The sequence below is a fragment of the Elgaria multicarinata genome, chromosome 8 (assembly GCF_023053635.1).
Source record: "Elgaria multicarinata webbii isolate HBS135686 ecotype San Diego chromosome 8, rElgMul1.1.pri, whole genome shotgun sequence".
Classification (NCBI taxonomy): Eukaryota; Metazoa; Chordata; class Lepidosauria; order Squamata; family Anguidae; genus Elgaria; species Elgaria multicarinata.
In genome coordinates this window covers 102,102,480-102,120,850 of record NC_086178.1, presented here as the reverse complement: position 1 = coordinate 102,120,850, position 18,371 = coordinate 102,102,480, and the positions used below count along the sequence as shown (strand labels likewise).

General features: G+C 40.9%; 2 protein-coding genes across 2 annotated transcripts in view; one reads left to right on the top strand and one right to left on the bottom strand.

Annotated features, from left to right (window-relative positions):
* The window catches only part of SHLD2 (shieldin complex subunit 2), a 38,059-nt gene extending 29,535 nt beyond the window's left edge, over positions 1-8,524 (bottom strand). Inside the window, exon 1 of the mRNA XM_063133118.1 lies at positions 8,474-8,524. The gene's annotated coding sequence lies outside the window, so the exon portion shown is untranslated. The remainder of the gene's footprint in view (positions 1-8,473) is intronic.
* Positions 8,525-8,679: 155 nt separating this feature from the next.
* Positions 8,680-18,371, top strand: part of GLUD1 (glutamate dehydrogenase 1) — a 32,249-nt gene continuing 22,557 nt past the window's right edge. The window contains exon 1 of the mRNA XM_063133114.1: positions 8,680-9,320. Coding sequence (XP_062989184.1) covers positions 8,873-9,320 — 448 coding nt within the window. The 5' untranslated portion in view covers positions 8,680-8,872. The remainder of the gene's footprint in view (positions 9,321-18,371) is intronic.

Here is an 18,371-nt window from a genome sequence, read left to right as displayed (position 1 = left end):
ACAGATCCTAGTAGCTTCAGGTATAGTTGGATTGCATCTGACACTTGGATTATAGACTGTCTTCAAAACCTTAAATTATTTATTTAATTATCTATGGCAGTATATACCACTAAATATAATAAAATCTCCCAGTGGTTCACAATGTTACATGAGTCAATGGATCAATTCACACATAATTCTTTTAATGAGAGAACATGTGGAATCAAACCTCCCTCTGCCTTTACTGGCCTGCCAGTGGAAGGGAACCTGCTCCTTTCTTTTAGAAGCCAGTACAAGTGGGTTTGGGCTTGCTTTCATTTGTTACTTCATTGACAATGTGTGAATCAGCCACACTTCACCCCCCACCTTACTTTATTTGAGTGATACATATGAGATGTTGCCTTCCTCTGCAATGTGCAACTTTGTTAGATTGCAAGATTCATTTTCAAGATTTGCAAGCGTATATCTGGACTGGATTGCAAGGCAGGATCTCTCTATAAAGTCTGAATAAACAGGGGTTCCATTTAGAGATTTGCAATTAGAGAGGGTTTGATAGGAGCAGACTGTAATACAAAGACAGATAATAAAGAATTCTGAATAATTTCTGTTCAAACAGAAGTTCCACAATATATCTGCATTGTTCCACATGTTCCTTGCCACTTTTAAAATGAGATTCTATCTGAAGTTCTCTGGATACCTACTGGTTGAATAATAATAATAATAATAATAATAATAATAATAATAATAATAATAATTTTATTTCTTACCCGCCTCTCCCTTTGGATTGAGGCGGGGAACAACATTAGTACAGGAATCAACACACCTTAAAAATTCTTGATTTTACATTGATCTGGGTAGGCCTGCTGGAAAAGGCTAGTTTTCAAAGCTGCCTTAAAATCACAGAGAGAGTTAATGTTACGAATCTCCTCCGGCAGTCCGTTCCACAATCCGGGGGCGACAGAAGAAAAGGTTCTCCAGGAAACTGATGTCAGCCTAGTCTTGGCTGACTGAAGTAAGTTCTCCCCAGAGGACCTGAGTGTGCGGGGTGGACTGTACGGGAGAAGGCAATCCCGTAGGTAACCTGGACCCAAACCATTTAGGGCTTTAAAGATAATGACCAACCCTTTGTACTTTGTCCGGAAACTAATTGGCAGCCAGTGGAATGATTTTAATATTGGGGTAATATGCTCACCCCTAGATGTACTGGTGACCAACCTGGCTGCCATATTTTGAACTAGTTGAAGTTTCCAAACTAAGTACAATGGTAGCCCTATGTACAGCGCATAGATATGGACGACTGGCGGCCCATGACCAGATCCAGCACCTGAGGTGATTTTCTCTAGCTCTTGGCCACCCTACTCATTTTTAAATCAAGAAATGGCAAAAACATTTGCCCACAGTTTCACTCACAAGGAAAAGAAAAATGTTTAAGTTCTAATAAAGATGTTATATCTTTCTAAATTTCCCATGCAGTATGTATACAATGGCTAATATCAGTACATACTGCTATGCCTGTGTGCATGTGCTCCTGAAACAGACAAGCATTTACTGTTTACTAGCACCAGCTTTATTACAGAGACTGATACATATGAGGATATCATTTTTGTGCCACAAAATATACCGGAACCAAGACCACTATCTGGAGAACAGCGTGGGCCCCGAGAATACATAACTGGGCTAAACGTTCTCTGAGGCAAGAACTTCCCTAACAGATTTTGCAACATTGTAACCTACCTTTATTTGTTTAGACTCTCCAGCTGAATTCCAACTATGGGTAGAAGGCCTCACTATCTTTGACCTCTGCTATATTTCATTACCTCATTTTTTCAGGGATCATGTATGCCATGTATATAAATTTTGTTCACATGATCAAACAAGGGATAATGAATGAAGGGGAATGAAGGTTCATAGTTTCAGGCCATGGCCCAACCTCTACACCAAGGGTGGGCAACCTGGTGACTTCTAGATATTTTAGACTACAATCCCAATAATCTGACCATTGGCCAAGCTGGCTGGGGTTTATGGGAGTTGTAGTCCAAAATATCTGGAGCATACCAGATTGCCTACCCTTGCTCTATGGTCACTGGTTCTTGTGTGCAGAGCATACAATTGGACTGCAGGAGCATCTACTCAGCATTATACTATGCCTGGTCACACTATGATTATCTCTACAATAGGGATGGGCAGAAATAGATCTCCAGGTGTTTTGGGCTTCAACTCCCAGCATACCTGACCATCAGCCATGTGGACCGGTCTTCTGGGAATTGAAGTCCAAAACATCCGGAGATCTACCTTTTACCCATTCCTGCTCTTCAAAAAAGGCTTAAAGCAGGAGAGTAATCCAAAAACCCAATTTAAAGGCTTCTTGAAAATAGTCAGATTAAAATAGTCAAAAAGATTTAAAAGGCTTGTTGAAACAGTCAAAGTTCAAAGAGAAGCTAATTGGAGAGAATTCAAAAGGACTGTTGACCAAAGTACCTAATGTGTTAGCCAAGAGCTTTTCTGAAAATGCATGTTCATGTTATTTCAATCTATTTGCTACAATTGATTAATGACAGAAGAAAATCCATGAAAAAAATCCATGCAGAATATAACTGCGTTTTCCCTATAATGTTAGTTTAAAATACTCAGCCACACTTAAATTCGAAGCAAATACATGGAACAAAAGTAATTAAGTTAATGTCATCTCCATTAATAATTACAAACAATCCCAAAACACTGCTCGCTTGATAAGAAGGCTAACCTTCCACAACTACAGCTGCAATCTTACGAAAACTTAACTGGCAATGAGCCCCACCGAACACGGTGAAACTTCTTCCCAAGTACTGAATGTATTTATAATTGGATAGTATAATTTACTCTATTTATAGCCTGACTTTCACTGCAAGGTGGAACTAAGATAGGTTACAACTTCACATTAAAAAATAAATAAAAAGCATCCTAAACTGATTTTTTTTTTTTAAAACACACACACATCCTTTTATACTGTTGCAAAGGCTTTTTTGAGCATTTGGGAACCAACCTGATCTTTCAGGAAGAGTAATACAGTTATGTCAATGCAGCTGAAGTCAATCTACAAAACCAGACTGTTAAAATGTTTACAAAAATATATTTTAACTATAAACAAAAAATAAAGAACATGACTACCTGCTTGATTAACATCAGAACGTTATTGTTAGCAGTTTAAACAAAACATTCTCAGTTTATATAAACAGTTCTACTGATTGTTCATTTAAACAAGAAGGAAACCAGTCTGCTGCTTTTGGTGAGAAAAAGTGTGCTTGTTTTTTGTTTTTTTAAGAAACAGAATAAGTTTTGTGACATAACCCCACCACCCCAGTGTCTGTCTCATTAAAAACTACACATTTTTCTCCTGATTATGTTTTATCAGACTGGGCTGTAGCTGCAGTTATATGTGGTAGGTTTTGTTGTTATGCTTGTGTTTGTTGTGAGACTTGAGATCTATTGGAGAAGCAGCCATCTTCTGCATCCAACCAACATGAGACATACACGATGGTGGGACATGGGAGAGGGCTTTCTCTGTCATGGCACCCCCTTGGAGGCCCGACTGCTGCCAGTGCTGGCCTCATTTCAGCGCCAAGTTAAAATATGGCTTTTCCACAAAGCCTTTGATGGTTAAGTCAGCAAGGTTGCATATAATTTTAATTGTTTTTAAATTTTACACTGGTTTTAGCTTTATCAATGGTTTAATTTGTTTTTAGCTATGTATACTTATTGTTTTATACTGTTATAGGTATATAGGGTGGGATATAAATGTTTTAATAAATAAATTAATAAAATAAATATTTGCACTTAAGTTGCCCATGCTATTTTCTCACACTGCAGAAAAAACAGCATTCAAAGCAGCTGACACTTTATGGGGAGGAAGTAGCAGATTTGTGCTGTTTGAAGGCCATAGCAATCAGTAGCACATTTTCCAAATCCCAATATGGATAATTTAAACAAACTGAAAAATAAAAGTTCATTTTTTTCGTTCAGGGACACCATATTTCTAGAATATAGTTTTAATATTTTAACAGGACAATTCTATACAAGTCTGCTCAGAAATAAGACCCATTCAGTTCCCTGGTGGTAAGTGCATATAGTAGGGGTGGGGAACTTGTGGGCCCTCCAGTTATTGTTGGGCTCCATCTCATGTCACCCCCAGCCAGCATGGCCAATGGTCAGGAATGAAGTCCAATAACATACGGAGGGCCAGAAGTTCCCCATCCCTGATGTATAGGATTGCAGCCTAAATCTTACATATTCAGGTTCAGAAAACAAATAATGTTTTAAACCCAAATACAACTTCCTTCAGTTTCTGTTGAGAATGGTATTTTGTGCAAATACAAAACATAGCAACACTGCAAAACCCTATGATATGAAGCATGGTACTGAACCAAAGAATATGCCTAAACACTACAAAACGGCGCTGAACAAAACATCACAAGATTAAATTTGTCAGCTAATCCAGCAATAAATGATGATGCATTTCTCTCCCATACAGAAGTTTAATTGGCAACATATATTATATCCCATATATTATGTGTCCCATCACTAAATATCTAAAAGAACCTGCAAATAGAGTCAGACAGAAAATTGGGGAGGGGGGAGCGCAGGGGAAAACCTCAAAAGCCATCAGCATACTTAGTGATGAAAACACTAAGCGGTCTGATCTAAAATATAGACAGCATTACAGATGATAGGAAATGAATTCTAGAGGCTTATGGAGCTTAGCAGCTACTCATACAACCAGCTGTACCAATAAGCAAGTAAACAACTTGCTTTTTTAAATCTTGGTTTATAGATAACTCCACCTTGGCAGCAGTTCAAAAGTTGAAGAACTGATGCTAGCAAGTGGTGCCCCAATATTCTGATATTCCATTAAATTGCAAATATTTATCTAGAATTCCTAAGTCTGCATTTGTTTCTGCACAGAATACCCTATTTCTTCGATTGTAAGATGCACTTTTCCCCCCATATAAACATCTCTAAAAATGGGGTGTGTTTTAGAATCACGGGTGTGTCTTAGGGTTTTTTTTTCTGTTGGTGGTACTGAAAATAAGGTGTGTCTTACAATCGATGGTGTCTTACAATCGAAGAAATACGGTAGCTGCTGGTTTAACTGGAATTCATTCAACATGCATCTCAAATAACAGTGCTTAATAGTGATACAAGCTTGAAGATACTACATGCACTTTGAACAAGTACAGTTTACGGTGAATTTGCAAAGTATTGTCATGGCAACTGAAGGCTAAACCATGGTTAAAACAAGCCATAGAAGAAAGTGGATAATTCATACTTGCAAACCATGGTTGGGACAAGTTGTTCCAATACACTTGCACTCATCCCTAGATTTGGGAGAAGAGACAATTTAGCCAGGCAAACATTGCTACAGCAGCTAATTCCTTTAATCTCAATTTCCAGTGGAAATCCGTGTTTTAGAAAAGTATTCCTTGCTCAGGTTTTGTGAGATAATCAATGTCCTGAGGCATACAAGTCCTAGAGAGTTGATGACTCAAATGCTTCAGTCAAACTGGCCAATGGTACATTATGAATTTGGTACCAGTGCTACCCAGCCCAGCTCAAGCCTGCCTGAAAAGCATTACGTTGGAAGGTCTACTCTCCCCATACCCCACATAGTCTGTGAGGAAAAAGAAATAAGTGCTAAACTTTTCAAACAGTTCAAGTCTGTGGCTCCTCATGATAAACCTTGCAGGGGACTACAAGTCTCTGCTAAAGATACAAGGGTCACACAAAGTAAACTTACTCTTGAGTATCGGACACTTGGTTTTAAAGAACAGTAGAGGCTTACAGTAGAGAAAAAAAGAAGGCTTCCTTCTTCCTTCTATCATATACAAAGGCTTGATGTGAACCAGCTTCCTCAGAAGAAGTATCCCTATGTCTTTTAGACTTCACCTCTGATCATGGAAAACTCAGGACCGTAAAAATGTACAATACACATGAAGACAATATACATAATAATAATAATAATAAATTTATTTCTTACCCGCCTCTCCCTTTAGATCGAGGCGGGGAACAACATTAGAACAGGAATCAATACATCTTAAAAAATCATGATTCAACATTGATCTGGATAGGCCTGCCGGAAAAGGCTAGTCTTTAAAGCTGCCTTAAAATCACACATAGTGTTAATTTTACGAATCTCCTCCGGTAGGCCATTCCACAATCTGGGGGCGACAGAAGAAAAGGTCCTTTGGGAAACTGATGTCAGCCTAGTTTTAGCTGACTGAAGTAAGTTCACCCCAGAGGACCTGAGTGTGCGGGGCGGACTATATGGGAGAAGGCGATCCCGCAGGTAACCTGGACCCAAACCATTTAGGGCTTTAAAGGTGATGACCAACACTTTGTACTTTGCCCGGAAACTAATTGGCAGCCAGTGGAGTGATTTTAATGTTGGTGTAATGTGGTCACCCCTAGGTGTACCGGTGTACATCTAAAAACTTTGAACAGTCAGCTGTTTTGTGTAATGCTGACCTTATTCTGATGTTTCTGTAATTTATATCTTGCATAGAAATACAAAATAACCCACACTGAAAGCCACAGTCTGAAGTAGGGATTATTTAACCTACTGTCATGTTGTCCGTTGGGCACCATAGGTTAATTTGCTTACCTATAGTTGTGCTGCCAGAAGGGGTCATATACCTGCTGCCACTCTATAAACCCTTGAAGGTTTGCATATCGGGACCACACTTCATAGGCACCCTCCCCTGGTCAGGAAGCATCTGATCCACCTTCAAAATCCTGTGTAATTTCACCTAGGGGAAGGAAAATCCCAGACTTACCAAAATTTGTGTGTGTGTGTTAGAAATAAACCTGGGAAATAAACAAAAATAGCCAAAAAATGGCTTATTGCCCACATAGCCTAAAGTGCACAATTGCACAGGTGTGAATCCATGCAAATGCTCTGTGTGAAGTGTTGCCACCTCCCTCTTTTGGGTGCACTCAGGATTTTTGCTCCTCTGGGGAAATTGCACAGGGTTTTCTTGTCCGACCATGTGCCTCCTGATTAGGAGAGGCTGTGTGTGCCCTGACCCTGCAAAGCCCCAAGATTTTATAGTGATCACCCCCTTTTTGGGCACTTGGGAATTTTGCTCTTTAGTGAGTAGTTGTGCAGGGGGTTGTTGCTGGATTGGGTGCCTCCTGATTCCAAAAGGTTAATGTGTGAAGTTTTGTCCTGATCCTGCAAAGCCGCAAGGTTCTATAGCCATCACACCCTTTTTTGGAGCTCTCAGGATTTTCTCTCCTCGGTGAGTAGTCACATGGGTTTTGATGTTGGGTCAGGTACTTCCCAACTGCAAACTTACAACCCTTTAGAGGTGAAATATTGCCACTGATCGGGCAGGACTGCAAAAGGAACAGGGGTTGAGCCAAATTACACATGGTAGCTTAATAAGTTGCCCACAGTAGTATAGCTAATTAGCCCATTTGTGTGGCCAATCATCATGGACTATTTAAAAAATTGCTTATTAACCTATCATGGGCTATCGTGAGGTCCGAACATAGCCAATATAAGAGAAGGTTAATAACACATACCACAACACTAATATCCTGGACCAAGGTGTTAAATTACCCAGGAATAATAATAATAATATTTATTTCTTACCCGCCTCTCCCTTTGGATATACCAAATATGTATTAGTAGTTCTTAGTTCTGTCACAACCTTAGACATATTTGCATGGAAACACACTTCCAAGCAAATGTGGTTGGAGTCATGGTGCTCAAAGAGAACTTAATAAACTTAAGTGAAATTAAATATGGGATATTCCTAAACTAAAGAATTTCTACTTAACTGTTGTAGTGCTGTGGCTCAGTGGGAATTGCGAGTGTGGACATCCCCAGTTCAAATCCTACCTCACCTACTCAAACCCTACTCCCCCAGCACACACCCACAATAGAGAAAGCCTCACCTAAGCTGAGGAAGAGGAATACAGGTGTGGTGTAATGGCTAAGATGTCGGAGTGAGAGTCGGGAAATCCGGGTTCTAGTCTCCACTCGGCCATGGAAACCCACTGGGTGACTTTGGGCCAGTCACAGACTCTCAGCCCAACCTACCTCACAGGGTTGTTGTGAGGATAAAATGGAGAGGAGGATTATTATGTACGCCGCCTTGGGTTCCTTGGAGGAAAAAAGGCGGGATATAAATGCAATAACATAAACCAATAATACAGGAGCCCCTGCACTGTGTACCAGAGATTTTCAGTAGGGAAACGTGGGCGGAGGCGCAGAAGGCCTTATAGTTTAGGCTCAGGCCCTCAACGGGCTCCCCAAGAAGCAGCCAACCTCCCGTTCCCTGCAACTTACCCACAACTGGCACGGCGGGGGGCGGGCGGGCAACGGTCACTGCGCGCGTTCTGGCACAGACAGAAAGGCGGGCCTTACTCACGGGAACTACCCAATTAGAAAGCGCGCTGTCTCCTCTTTCTTTCCCCACCCCCCCGCTCGCCTTCCCTTTTTGGTGCGCATGCGTACTTCCAAAGGTGTCCCCGCGAAGAAAACACGGCCGTGAGATTCATCGCGCTCCTCACATAAGCAGGGTGGGCGGGGACGGCGCCTGCGCAAGGAGAGGGGGCGTTACGGCCAGCTCCTGGCTTGGCCTCGCCCGATGCTTCCTTCCCTGCCTCCCTCCCCGAGGGGCCCATTTAAAGGCAGCGGCGGGGGGCAGGCTGCCCCCGTTACTGTGCCATTGGGCCGCCCGGGCATCGGCCTCCCTCCTCTTCTCCCTCCTTCTCCTCCTCCTCCCGCCTCGGCTTTTTTCTTCCCCGCCCTGCCGCGTCGACGCCCTTCAGCTTTCCCTCAGAGCGGCGCGCGCCCAGCCCAGCTTCGCTCTGTCCCGTTACAGCTGAGGTAACCGCCGCCGCCGCCGCCGCCATGTACCGTTGCTTGGGGGAGCTCCTGTCGCCCGCCCGCGCCGCTGGCGCCGCCGCCGCCGCCGCCTCGTCGGTGCTGTCCGGCGCGGAGCCTTGCGCGGCGGCCCTGCTGGCGGGGAGCGGCCCGGGCCGGAGGAGCGGCAGCGCCAGCAGCCGGCGCCGCTACAGCCAAGCCGTGGAGCAGGAGGATGACCCCAACTTCTTCAAGATGGTGGAAGGCTTCTTCGACCGCGGCGCTGGCATCGTGGAGGACAAGCTGGTGGAAGGGCTGCGCACCCGCGAGAGCCCCGAGCAGAAGCGGCACCGCGTCCGCGGCATCCTGCGCATCATCAAGCCCTGCAACCACGTGCTCAGCGTCTCCTTCCCCATCAAGCGCGACAACGGCGAGTGGGAAGTGATCGAGGGCTACCGGGCGCAGCACAGCCAGCACCGCACCCCTTGCAAGGGAGGTGAGAAGCGGCAGGCAGGCAGGCGCGGCGGCGGCCAGGGATTGCCCCACCCCACCCGCCTCTCCCCCCCCCCCAAAAAAAACCCCTCTCGCCACAACCTCTCCCTTGCGCTGCGTGAGATTGCTTGGCTAAGCGGCTTTCCTTCCTCCCCCTTCTCCAAAGTCAAGTCAGGGTGTGCTGCTTTGCCCCGCTCACCTCTCAAGCAGCTCCTGCGAAATTAGCGATGTGTCACGAGGCACCTAAACAGCTAAGGCACATGGGGGTTGTATGCAGTGTTAGCCTTAAGTTAGACTAGCATTGCTATTCACACAAACTTAGGACCCTGCGAATGAGCCACAGTGCAATCCTATCTCTGTTTATTCCATTTACACTACTGTCTCTAGGAAAGTGTGCCTACAGTTAGTCTTGAACATATCCCAGGATTATTTTTCTTGGTTCTGTTGCAATGGCCTGCCACAGCTATCTGGAATGTTCCCACCAGTAACTTCAGCAGTAAATGTCTGTGCTGTCTACTGCTTGCACCACCGAACACAGGGAAGTAAATCACTTCTGTTTGCTTTGGTGAAAGACAAAGTATGTGCTTCGTTACTGCTGAAGTAAACTACTCAGTGTGTGGGGTGACTCCCTTGGGAAATATTGTGGCTAAAGGGATGTAATATTGTTCGTTATATTTGTCCTACCTCTCATTGTGTGTTTGCATGTTAGTTGAGGGTTCCCCGTATTTTTAGCCTTGCAACAATAAGGTGAGGTTGGTTCCGCTGTGAGAGAATGACTGGCCTGAGATCACTCTGGAGTTTCATGTTTCCTGGTTTGGTCCGACACTCTGTTACCTACTTCAGTAAAGTTCTGTCATTCTTGATATGCAATGTTTCGCATCTCAGGACAAATAATGACTTGCATTAACTGTTGAAACATGCATGTGTGAACTATCCATTAACTGCTGGAGCTATCAGAAAGATAAGATATGAAAGGCTTCACCTACTAAATTTCTACCTGCCAGGCAGCTCTTAAAAACACAAGCAAACAGCTCTGTTCCCGAATTGTGCACCAAGCCATTATCCTGCCATGTGAAATGGGTACATTTTCCACCCTGCACTCTACAAGACACTCTGGGGTGAAACTCAGTTGCTATTTCTCTAAGGCAAGTTTACCTCTCCTTTTCACAGTGTCTGCAGTGGGCATGTGCTGTAGCCATTTGACTCATCTTACACAGGATATGCACAAACAACTTTTATACTGTGAAGTTAATGTGTGTTGTTTCACTGATCATTTGCTCCCTACATAAAGGATAGAATTTAATGATGTTCTTTTCTGATGTCCTTTTCCATAATTCTTTTCAAGCCATTTACATAATGGAAATAACTGCTAGACATAATTGTGGTCACCTTTTTTCTACACAAGGTTTCTCTGGAGGTTATCTAGTAGTATGCCCCCTTAAAATATGCATACCCACCACCCTCCTCTCTCAGTCTATGAGATGAGAATAGAAGTTAATGTGCCTTCAGAATGTATGAAATGGAAGTAATTGTTTGTCATAGGAGGCAAGGCTTCCATTCCTTTGTGAAAGGAGAAGGAAATATAAGGATTACGGGATTAGCTGCCTTATTGTTCTATAGCTCACAATGGCCACATGCACTCATCAGTAGATACAGAGGTAGGGCTTTGATATTTATCATTAAATTAAACTGTGTCTCTGACTTGCTATGTGAACAAAGCTGAATTGCAGTATAATCATGTATATTTACTCAGAAGTAAGTCTTGCTGACTTTAATAGGACCAATTCCCAACTAACCTCAGACTGTAGCCAGAGGTTAATAGTTGTACTACACTTCCAGTCATTTTCCCACATGAGTTATGAGAACTATACCTATACACATCTCATAGAAGGAAGAAAAATCATTCAAAAGAGATCTGGAAGACTGCATATCCTTTTCTTGCATTTCTAGAGATACTTTTTAAAAAAATAGATGCAAAGGAGTGTAGTGTGTATTTTTATGGTGTCATGGACTGTGATTTATGCAATGCATCTGGCAGTCAACAGTTGCTTAAGGGCAAAACTTGCAAGAACAGTAGGAACTGTAAAAACATCCCTTCCAAGGTATTGCCTGTCTTAGTGATAAGATTACACAGCTACAAAGAATGGTAAGGTGCATCTCTGCAATCACGTAGTACAAACATTCGTACTATATGATCGCTCCCACCTTTCTCTCATCTTCGTGCCAGCTTTGACAAACAAGCTTTTCTGCATGCTTTTGCAGCAACTCATTGCAACCTCCACAGAGTTTTGACCTGTCTTGGTTGTACTATAAAAAAATGGTCCCTTGAGTTTGGAGAAACTTGGTGTACAAAATGTTTCAAAACTTTTGAAGGAAACAAGAATGACGAAAGCCAGTTAATTGCTGGGAAGTAAAATAACTATTTAGTATTCCAAGGCTTTGTTCTATGTATGCTTATCTGTGGATGTGCTATCTGCAGGATATTGTTCTTTGGACAGTGGCATTAACCAAAGAAATAGAGCCTAGAGAAGTGGTAGCTTAAACTCAATAACACGGAAAGAAAATTCTGCAGAATGTGTGTAGCTTGCTGGATGCTTAGGATGTAATAGGTCTGCCACAGAAATTTGAGTACCTAGTTTGTTGGCAGATACAGAGATTAAGAAGGGCAGTTGCTGTCTATTCATCCTGTCTCCACACCATCATTGGTTTAACTGCTTTTAAAGATCAGTTAAAGGCCAGTGATTATCTATAGAATATTGAGAAAAATAACAATGCTCTTATGGAATGGGGGCTGACTTGTTCTTTAGCAACCAACATATTATGAACTTCCTTGGAGATGAACAAGACAAATGCTTTCTGCTTGTAGTTTCTGCTGTGTAGGTTGACTTCTTCCTGCGTCTTTCTAACACAGTAACCTTTTTCCAGTGTTTTAATATGTAGCATCTATTCAGTTATCAATAGAACACTTTGTTCTAATGCCAGTTGGCTGAAGAAAACCCATGGCTTATTCCCAACCTAGAAGTGGAGAATTTTAATACATTTAATATGAATCCATGAGCAATCATAGAAAGAGAAAGTGGTCTTGCTTAATGAGCTCAGTTAAGTTGGATTAACTTCTGTGTGTCCTCCGATTCTAGGAAATGTCACCAGGTGCTGAGATCCCCATTCACTTACTATACTTTTAGTTTAGTGACCTGCTGCATCCCCAGATAACAATAATAATAAATATTTATTTCTTACCTGCCTCTCCCTCTGGATCGAGGCGGGGAACAACACAGAATACAAAAATATTATAAAATACTGAAAACTGATTAAAACACATAAAACCAATACATCGTTAAAATAACAGCCAAACTTCTTAAAATTAGACTGGATTTTGTTTCCTTCCCCAGAGTTACCAGAGCATCTTCAGACCACAGCAATCTTTTGGCTTTGAGTTACTTGTTGGTAAACAGTGATTGTGGTAAAGGATTAGCTATAAAAAGAGTGTACCTTGTATAGATTTTTCTTTGCAGTGATTGCTAGAGATGTTAATCATATTTGTATTATGCCTCAAAGAACTTGAAATAGCACAGATAGAAGTCTTATTCTCATCCTTGTTTGACTGAGAATTATGGTCAACTGGAGATTTGAATCCAGGGTTTCCTCTTCCAAGTCCAATATTATCCATTACACCACACTAACTTATATGTAATATTGGATTTGCTATGCACCAAGTAGATAAAGGATATTTAGAAGAGCTAACAAATCCAGTTAAAAATGGGTTCCTTTGCTCCCCCTGGATTGATAACACTTCCCCCTTATTCTCTCATCTTTCTTCTAGCTCTTTGCCTCTCCTTTTTGCCATTTATCTATATTATTTGTAATTGTTCAAAATCTAAGTTTAAATTTTTTAAAAAACTGTAGATGGAAGGAGTAGGATATCCTTGCATAGTCTTCCCTTCCCCTCCCTATATACATAATTTCCTGTGCTCTTGCTTTAACATGACCTTGTGAACTTAACTTTATTGCCACCTTTTATTTCATGGGTGAGTGCCTGAAAAAGCAGAGCCAGTAAGGATTTATGGCATTTCTGCAGTGCAGTAGGAGGATCCATAGGTTCAACAATTGCATAGTGAGAGAGCTAAGCACCTATCCGCCTCTTGATCTGTGTGGAGCATACCCAACTCAGTAGACTACAGGCCAAACTCAAGGCATTGTGTACCTCTAATGTACAATAGAGTGGGAATAACTCATACTTTGGACTTTTGGCATGATTGCCAAAAGGGTTGATTGCTGTTGGGAATTACCTGCATCCCAGAACTTATTTTTTATAGTAAAGGTTAAAGCTGGGATCCAGGGAGGTTTGTGACATAAGGGACATCCCATTGGATTTTGGACAAACAGTTGGGCACTATGCCATAGAGCTGGCTAATTTTGAAGTACAAAGTGTGGTGGTCTGTTGGTAGAGAAAAGGTGTCCAAAGCCTCCCTGGCTGTGCTGACCTATAAATGCTGCTCAGATTCTGGCTGATGTACTCACTTTAGGAGGGCTGTCTTCTCAATTACACCCAGAAACAGGAATCTCTTATTCTTGGCAGTTCGGATAACACGTTAGTCAACGCAATGTGGAAAGTCCACTCAGTGGTTGAGTTTTTAGTGGGTACTTGCCACACATCATGTTCTAACTCCGCCATTGTGTGAATGCATGCTACCGTGAAGTTGAGTAAAATTCAACACGGCGCTTGATTGACAGTTCCTCTGCCCTCTCTCCTCCCCTGGTCCTCCTGATGGTATCCCATCAGCCCGTGCTGCAAAAAACAATCCCGGCGGCTCTCCTAGTGTGGCACTCACTCTTTTCACCACTCTTGCCAGGGAACTCTATACCCAGTGGGAAAAGTCAACTCGATTGGAAAACTCCGCGGAGCTCACCACGCAACACAACAGTTGTGCAGGAACTATCCTCTGCACAATGTGGATATTCTGTGTGGTATGTTTTCCAAAAAAACTCCACCGTTGCATGGAGTTTTCCCGCCAGACAACACGTTCCTTAATGGTGGTGTAAAATCTCCATGGTGGAGTTCTAAAAGCACCATTGAGAAACGTGTTGTTTGAACTGAGCCTCTGGCTTTCCCAAGCACTAGCATAATTCATTTTTTTATGGCTTCACTGTTGTGTCCAGATAGATGAAGATGTGCAAATTCTGAATTGTTACTAACTAGTACTGATACTTGATAAATTATTGGGAATGTAAGGAAAATTTATAACACCCATATTGGAGCTTACTTATGCAATTGGTTTTTAAAACATGCCACCAGCCTTTGGGTAAGATAAGGTAAACATATGAGCTGCAAGTCAATGCATAGATAGTAAAAAAAAAAAGTTTTTCCTTGTTTGCATTCAGCATAGATGGAAGAAATGATTAATCTAGGACGGAACAACTACTAAGCTGAAAGATAAGACCTGCTGTTTACCCGGATCAGTGTTAAATTCTCTGAAGATTAAAGTCAAAAGGTCGAAGTAGTGGATTTTTTTAAAGGCTCACATGGATTAAAATGTTCATCAGTTCAAAGTTTTTTAATTCTTATTTCTTTCATCAACATGTATGACCTGTCAGAATTTCTGCATAATATTGGGTGCTTTGTACCCAATATTTTTCCAAGAAGGCAGAGAGGTCTTTCTCAGCCCTGCTGCCTAAGGACCTTTAATTAGATGCTGTGGGACTGAATCTGAGACCTTTTTCATGAAAAGTTTGTGATCTATCATAAATCAGTGCCCTTCCCCCCAGTATTGAGCATCTATGTAGAATTTTTGGGGTGCTCAAAACACTTTAAACACTATCTTAAACCTTGCAATCCTGTAAAGTAGATAGTATGCCCATATTGTAGATGACGAGGCTGAGAGATAGTTAATTGTAAGGCAGCCTTTCCCAACCTGGTGTCATCCAGTTGTGTTCAACTGCAACTCCTATCATTGCCTTTCTGGCTGGGAACAATGGAGTTACAGACCAGCATGCAGAAACCACAAGGTTGATAAAGGCTGGTCTAAAGTCTTGCTTCAATTGTGGACTTCCTGTCTTGCAGTTCACACACAATGTTCCAGGTATATGCATTGGGAAGCTAGTAGACAATCCTTGAGTTAAGCAAAAGTCTGCTTTTTTTAAAAAAAATCTGTTATAAGGGATGTGTATTTTCTGATATGGAGATTAATCTCTGTTGGAAGAAACAATTTGTGAGGCCATCCTTGCACTGTTCCAAAGTGTGAGAAGCGTAGTTAACCAATAACTGCATTGGCTGAGAATGGTATGTTTAAAAGTAGAAATCTATTTTCTCAGGCGTAATCCCTGAGGTCTTGCATGAATACCCTTACATTAGTAGATCACTTTTACAAACTGCTAAATGTGCAAGTTAGATCCATAACATAGCTTGGTTTTAATTTAGACTTTATTAGAAATCAGTTTGTGTTACTATAAAACTCAAAGCTACATTAAACTATATAAGAAATGTTTTCAGCACTATAACTGAAGCATTTAATTAGATGGATATAGCAACACTAGATTAGAAAGTGGAGCTATTTTTCATTAACCAAACGAAAGCAGTCAAAAGAAGGAATTGCATTACTGTAAAGGAAAAAAAACAAGTTGCATCACAGAGTAGTAGCTTAGGAGGGACAAGTTGTGCATCTACTAGGGAGCGCAAAAAGATGGATCAAAGGCATTCAGCAGCAGATCTCTAGTCATGGTGGAAGGGTTCTGCCTCCTTTGCTGAATTTTCAGTGTTCTTTTTTATTATTATTTTAAAGCAAGCCTCTAGCTTTTGGGGAGAGGGAAAGCTTGTGGGAAGTAGTTGACACAATTACTCAATAAAAAGTAAGATTGCTCCCATCTTCCAATGTTCTGGGTATCACCGGCAGGCAGTATGCACTAATTTAATTTTAAAGAGTTAAAGTATTTGTTCTGGCTTCTCTGCATAGATTTCGTTTTGACTGCTGGTGTACTCTCAAGGCCTACACATCACAATTTTTGGCTACCGTCCTGCCCAGTATTGGTAGCAGCAAGAGAGAATGCTCCTTATGCCAAGAGAGATGTTGTAATCTTGATTAGGTTTCAAAGTTGTCTGATAATTTCCAGTGTTGATGAATAGAGCTAAATGACAGAAATGGAGTAGAGGTGCAAATCTGGGTCCTGAGTATACCTCTCACACATCTCTGTTCCTGAAAAGCATCCCTTTTTGGCAAGATACCACCTACTCTCCTAGAGCTGAAGGACTTTATTAATGTGGAAAAGCAAGGCAGTTTTTAAAAACGAAAGCAAATGTCAAATGCCTTGTGCTCTTGTCAGCTATTGGAAAAAGGGTAGTATTGGATTACAAACCCAAAATAATCTAAAGAGGCAATAAAGGGAATTTGGAATAGCAAAACCTTGTGTCTCTTTTAAATATGGCCTCTGTCTCTTAACGATGCACCATTTGTTTGTTAATGACAAACAAGTGATATGGCTATCATAAATTAACCTTTCAGAAGTTTTTGTATGTGAAGACCTGCAAAACCTACAGACGTTAATCAGGAAATTAGAATTCCTTGTGACTGCAAGTTCAGTATTAAATTTGTTTGATAGCATGCTGCTTTTCTTGGTGAGTTTCATCAAGCAGAAGAACAGTGTGTCTGCTTCTTAATGCCTACTTCTGGAAATAACTAGGTTTGGGGAAGAAAAGTACTCAGTTTCTGATTTTCTTTAAAGACAATAGTTCTTGGACACAAAGTACCCATTACCCTAAAAATAATGTGGTAGCTGTTTTAGTCTGTTAACTTAAATTGATCAGCAGGATTTAAGGTGTCTGGTGCAATGCGTTTTGCTAAATCGAGAACCACAGTTTTGCTAATCACATAGCCTGAAGTGTAAGCCTAAACCTATATGTCCTGTTTAGTTCAATGAGATTTACTCCCCAATAAGTGTTTTTTCTGATCCCAGTCTAAATCACTGGCTTTGCAGTTTATAGGAATTAGCCTCTTTTTAAAATACACGACTATGAAGTAGGATGAAGGAATTGCAAATTGTCTATAGGGCAACAAATAAAATAAAGAATCCAATTTGATGTTATTCTTGGCTCTTAAGTCTTCATTTGCATATGAAAAGCCATCGTTTATATAATTATTGGAAATGATTTTCTAAGATCCCACTTTGCCTGTTTGATTGCGTGCTTAGAGATGGCACTTAACAGGAAACCACAGCTGCTCTTGTTCATCATATGGACAGCTGCCTAGAGAACTAAATGTATCCAAATAGGGTACAGGAAATAGGGGTTAGCACTGTGCAACAAACTTTGATGGAAGTTGTCTGTATTTCTCTTAGCAAAAATCTGATAGAAGTACAGGACCTAACAGTAAACAGTAGATCCTATAATAATGAACAAATCTGAGCTGATTACTTTGTCATTGAGAGTAGATGATTGTTTTGAAAACTTTGTTCAAACAGGGAATCTTAAAGCTATTTACAATCTGTGTTTTTTGCCATCTTAATCGTGCATATTGCAAGCATGTTTAACATATTTTAAGATCACAGCTGTTTTAAAAGATTTAGCTTTTATCTTTTAAAATTTTTGAATTACATATCATAAAATACAAAAATAGCTTGATAAATTTTGTAAATCCAGTAACTATTAAGAATGGTGAATATTTCAGTATAAACAATTGATAAATTGACTAGTATTTCTACATAATGCTTTAAAAACCCAACCTATTCATGCTCTATAATTACTGTCAATACATAATGTTAATCATACTGTAACAATGCATCTAATTTTAAAGTATCTCCATTACTTAATTTGTCTTGTATTTACCAATATCTGTTTTGAGAAGCCTTCCTCAACTGACTAGACACTGTTTTTCTGGTTCCTTTGTTTTTAAATTGAACAATTTTAATTTGCTTTTTTAATCTTTTACTGTTTATACCTGTGTTCACCACTCTGGAATTTGTGTTAGATAATTTAGCAATATATAAAGATTGTAAATAATTAATAATAATATCCAACTTAATATATGTTGCACCATGTCCTGCTTTGTTGGTCCCTGGTTGGCCA